At 45.1% G+C, this 5930-nt stretch overlaps 1 protein-coding gene across 1 annotated transcript in view; it reads right to left on the bottom strand.

The window, feature by feature from the left end:
- Positions 1–4774: 4774 nt before the first annotated feature.
- LOC111649748 (MAM domain-containing glycosylphosphatidylinositol anchor protein 2-like) overlaps positions 4775–5930 on the bottom strand; it is a gene marked incomplete at its 5' end in the record, with an annotated part of 8735 nt that continues 7579 nt past the window's right edge. Inside the window, one exon of the mRNA XM_023399451.1 lies at positions 4775–5094. Within this exon, the coding sequence (XP_023255219.1) occupies positions 4775–5094 (320 nt within the window). The remainder of the gene's footprint in view (positions 5095–5930) is intronic.

The following is a 5930-nucleotide window of genomic DNA, read 5'->3' on the forward strand; positions in this document are numbered from 1 at the left end:
TATATTAATACTGTGAAAGTATCAAAGCCTCAGTCCACAGAGAAATGCACACAGCCTGTATTCAGAAACTGAGCCTTAAAACCAGCCGTCAGGACTTCTGGAACTTTGTGATGTCACAACAAAGCAGTCACCAAGCCCCGCCCACCTGGACCCACCATCCAAACCTTGCAGGATTTGGTTTCTCTGAGTGTATCTTATGGGGCAACGTAACATCTGCACAGTTAACGTAAACAATGTGGCTCCGACACGTCGAGACGTTTCTATCTGGACGAGCGACCGACCGCGTCATCAAAGAGCTGCTCGTGTCTGAACTGACGTCCACCGGCATTAAAGGTTTTAACTCCGCACACGCAGATCGACCCTCGTGAATGTTAACAACCCGATGACGTGTCTCATCTTTTAACTTATCAACACAAAACAGGTTTGACTCTTTACTTTAACAGCCGGAAATATTTTTTAGACCAAGCTCAGATCTTCTCCCTCTGAAGTAAATCTGTTTAAAATTACGAGACAAGACGTCATTCAGTTTAAGCAGCTGACACACACACACACACACACACACACACACACACACACACACACACACATCACACAGACACACACACACACACACACACACACACATCACAGTAAATAAACAACTCCTATACTCATACTCTCAGACTACTGCACAGCTACAACCTCTCCACACACACACACACACACACACACACACACACACACACACACACACACATCACACAGACACACACACACACACACACACACACACATCACAGTAAATAAACAACTCCTATACTCATACTCTCAGACTACTGCACAGCTACAACCTCTCCACACACACACACACACACACACACACACACACACACACACACACACACATCACACAGACACACACACACACACACACACACACACATCACAGTAAATAAACAACTCCTATACTCATACTCTCAGACTACTGCACAGCTACAACCTCTCCACACACACACACACACACACACACACACACACACACACACACACACACATCACACAGACACACACACACACACACACACACACACATCACAGTAAATAAACAACTCCTATACTCATACTCTCAGACTACTGCACAGCTACAACCTCTCCACACACACACACACACACACACACACACACACACACACACACACACACATCACACAGACACACACACACACACACACACACACACATCACAGTAAATAAACAACTCCTATACTCATACTCTCAGACTACTGCACAGCTACAACCTCTCCACACACACACACACACACACACACACACACACACACACACACACACACATCACACAGACACACACACACACACACACACACACACATCACAGTAAATAAACAACTCCTATACTCATACTCTCAGACTACTGCACAGCTACAACCTCTCCACACACACACACACACACACACACACACACACACACACACACACACACATCACACAGACACACACACACACACACACACACACACATCACAGTAAATAAACAACTCCTATACTCATACTCTCAGACTACTGCACAGCTACAACCTCTCCACACACACACACACACACACACACACACACACACACACACACACACACATCACACAGACACACACACACACACACACACACACACATCACAGTAAATAAACAACTCCTATACTCATACTCTCAGACTACTGCACAGCTACAACCTCTCCACACACACACACACACACACACACACACACACACACACACACACACACATCACACAGACACACACACACACACACACACACACACATCACAGTAAATAAACAACTCCTATACTCATACTCTCAGACTACTGCACAGCTACAACCTCTCCACACACACACACACACACACACACACACACACACACACACACACACACATCACACAGACACACACACACACACACACACACACACATCACAGTAAATAAACAACTCCTATACTCATACTCTCAGACTACTGCACAGCTACAACCTCTCCACACACAAACACACACACACACACACACACACACACACACACCAGCACATGCAGGAGAAAACATCCTGTCACAACATCTGTACAGTGTGAGTCGACCTGAGGATCTCCACATCTGGGCGTGGCCCGGTACGGCACCGACACCGAGCTCAGAGATCACAAAACTCAAGACTTCAGCAATTATGACAAAATTTCACACAAATGTTTAATATTCTATCTGACTCTGAACAAACAGGGATGTTAACAACCAGGAGGAGGTGATTCTAGTTCTGGTCATTTCTATATGAATGCTGTAACACATCACTGACGTCCTCATAATCCACCTTAAAAAACATCCTCCGGGGGGATTTTATTCTACAGACTACAGCCCCTCTTTTTCTCTCATGTGTGTTCAGCACTTTGAAGAAATCTTTTCAGTCGGTACAAGCTGGTAACTTGTTGTGTAAAACCCAGAGGAGGCTGTTCGTCAGAGGGATTGTGGGGACATCACCTCTGCGCATCACTGTCGTCCCCGTAATCCAGCAAAAAAAAAAACCAACAGTCAGTGAAGGATTATTGTCAAAGTAAAACCTACTAACAGCTCATTTGAAATGTTGCTCACAAGGTTTTATCTTCAAGCTTCATGTGGACATAATTAGCATACTTTTGAAAAGTCATTAAAATCAGAGCAGGACATAATTAACAAGCAATAACACAAACTGTAGAGAAACAAATACGGACTGAGCTCATACAGTTTGATGCTCGTGTCCACTGCAGTTAATGCACAACCTGCTTCCTGCTCATTTCTACTCACAGATTTTACTTTCTTTCTTTCTTTCTTTATTGTGCAGTTGAGTTTCTCAGTCGGCAGCTTCTCCTGAAGGATCAGAGTCATTTCCTCTTTGCTTACAGTGAGAACTTAAATCTGCGTCGCATGTGACTTGAATGTTGTTTCACTTATTTCAAAGTAATCCACCTGTAATCTGCCCTCACTTTAATCTGCTTAGTGTTGTTGCACAGTGAAAACACCAAACACACTGCAGGAAGTTCAGAGAGGAGAGAATTTAAAGAAGAGATGTTCCTTTTTACACATTGGGAAAAAACTTGCAGGAAAAGTCCCACTTTTAAATTTGAAAAGTAAAAAGTAAATTTATCTGTTTCAAAGAACCGACAGTGACAGAGAGAGGCGTTTGGTTTCCACTACACTCAATATCTATTTACTGTCATGAAGAAAATATGAACCATTTGTGTGACATTTTGTCATAATGTCTGTGAAGTCTTGAGTAATGGCTAAAAAGTGTTTAGTGAGGTCACACTGACCTTGACCTTTGACCTTTGACCACCAAAAGTCTAATCAGTTCGTCCTTGACTCCAAGTGAACGTTTGTGCCAAATAAGAAGAAGTTCCCTCAAAGCGTTACGGAGATATCGTGTTCACGAGGCCAAAACCACGTTTTCTTAGGTCACCGTGACCTTGACCTTTGAACTTTGACCTTTAGTCACCAAATTTTAATCAGTTCATCCTTTAGTCCGAGTGAATTTTTGTGCCAAATTTGAAGAAGTTCCGTCAAGGTGTACAGAGATATCGTGTCCACAAGATTGGGACGGACGGCCGACCTGAAAACAACATGGCTGCTGCTCTGACTGTCGCCAGCGACGACGAGTAAAAACACGTCTGTCAGTCACATGACAACGAATCTGAAACACGTCAAGCTGAAGTCAGATCTGCGAGCGGATGAAGAAAATCATTAAGACAGAGTCACACAGCTGCAGCTGGTTCTGTCTTTCTGCTCGTCTGACTTTTGTTAATAAAGATATTTTGTATATATTATATAAACAATACATATTATATTACATATTATATATATTTAGTTTCGTATCACGTGATCAGTGAGTGCAGGATGTTCACTCGTCGTCAGCGTCTCAGACCTCCGACTGTTTCCACATCGATTCTCAGGAGAGTCGGAGTCGAGCTGCAGAGATTCAGTCTGACAGCCTTTTAGTGCAGCAGGAGCCAGGAGCTGTGTGTGTGTGTGTGTGTGTGTGTGTGTGTGTGTGTGTATGCGTGTGTGTGTGTGCGCGCGCAGCTTCCTGTCACATCCTCTGACTGTATTTTGTGCGACATGCTGCCCTGCAGGTGAGACGGAGCGTGATTGGAAGGTCGTGGATTCGATCCCCGTCCGCAGACAGACAGCATGTGTCTGTCAGCGGCTGCCGGCGTGCCCTCGAGCAGAGCGTCCGGCCTCTACCTGCCGGTGTGTGTTTCCACGGAAACGGTGCTTTTATCACACAGATCTGCTGCTGTCTGCTCTGATGGACGTGATGCGCAGTGATTGGATGATGTGACACCTGCAGGGCTCAGGAGTCAACGTCGCAGTGCACTCTGGGTATTTAAGCGGTTGGCTGCTGGTGTCTGTTTACATCTGGAGCAGATGTTACGTCTTGTTTCAGCTGAGGAGAGATTTCTAACTGAAACGTGCAGCGAAGAGGAAGTCAGGACGACCACTTCCTGTGGTTAAAGTATCAAAGTAAAAGTACTTCCTGTAGTTACACTATCACAGTAAAGGTACTTCCTGTAGTTACACCATCACAGTAAAAGTACTTCCTGTGGTTACACTATCACAATAAAAGTACTTCCACAGACACTGTTATTAAAGTAAAAATTAATTAATTTCCTGCAGTTGTATGAAAGTTAATTACCAGTGTGGATTTGCTGATTATACTCACTCTACCTGTGTGTGTGTGTGTGTGTGTGTGTGTGTGTGTGTGTGTTACCCACACTGCACCACCAGCTGGATCAGGGCCTCCCTTGGTTTCACGTTGAAGCCGTTGTACTGACTCGTCTGGCAGCGGTAGGCCCCGCCCATCTCTCTCGTCACGTTGTTGAGCCTCAGGACGCCGTCGTAGCTCTCCGTCTGAGCCGAGCCATCCGGCATCAGAGCTGCCGCCGCCGCCGCCCCGCTCTCCTCCACCCGAGACCACAGGATGATGGGTTTGGGTTTCCCTGAGACCAGACACTGCAGGTCCACGGTGTCGCCCTCCTGAGCGATGAGGTGTGAGCGCCCCCTGGGGACGGTGAGCTCCGGGGGAACTGCAGGGACAGACACAGGTGTTTTTATGGTTGTTGTCTGTTTGTTGTGAATTCCTCCTCCTCAGTTCATTTTTGATTCAAACCAAAACGTCTCGTGTTCTCGTGTTTGTTTTTTTTTAGTTCACTAATGCGTGGTGTTTCCAAAATCAATGAGTAATTGATCATATCATAAATAATCACATTCTCAATATTGATCAAAATGATTCTGATTCTGATTTTTGCCATAATCGAACAGCACTAAGGTGAACTACGTCTCCCAAGGTGCATTTCACTAGCAAGCAGCTGGTCACAGAGCTACTGATGAAGCTGAAGCTAAATTCATTAACCTTTATTTCCTGGGTCAGTTTTGGATGAGTCCTGTAACCATGGCAACGTGTCTCCTTCAGTGTTTCCTCCGTCAGCAATAATCTGACTGATTTACTGTGTGTTGTCCCGAATAAATAAACTAATTACATAACTAATTGTCTCTGAATTCACACCTCTGACTGGCCTCTTCTACATAGCAACAGCAGCTGAGGCTCATGGGTATTGTAGTATTTGGAGGCAGCAAAACCATCAACAAATATCCCTGGAATGATGGATGGAGCAAAAAGTAAGAACATTAAACAGCAGTTCTTCTTCTCTGATGTGGAGTTTGTCCTTCATTTAACAATAGAGAGAGAGAGATGCTGAGGGAGGAAGGGGTGGGGGAGGAGTGGGGGAGGGGTGCTGGACTGTTTTAGCATTTATTTTCCTTATGGGAACGCAGCAGCGACCCGAGTGCGACCTTCTGCTTTAGCACAAAACATCCATCAGCTGGCGTCACACGACTCAGACTGAGACTACAGCGATGTCCC

Source organism: Seriola lalandi, unplaced genomic scaffold, assembly GCF_002814215.2.
Source record: "Seriola lalandi dorsalis isolate HSWRI2012SDOR001 ecotype SW California unplaced genomic scaffold, Sedor1 jcf7180002051942, whole genome shotgun sequence".
Lineage (NCBI taxonomy): Eukaryota > Metazoa > Chordata > Actinopteri > Carangiformes > Carangidae > Seriola > Seriola lalandi.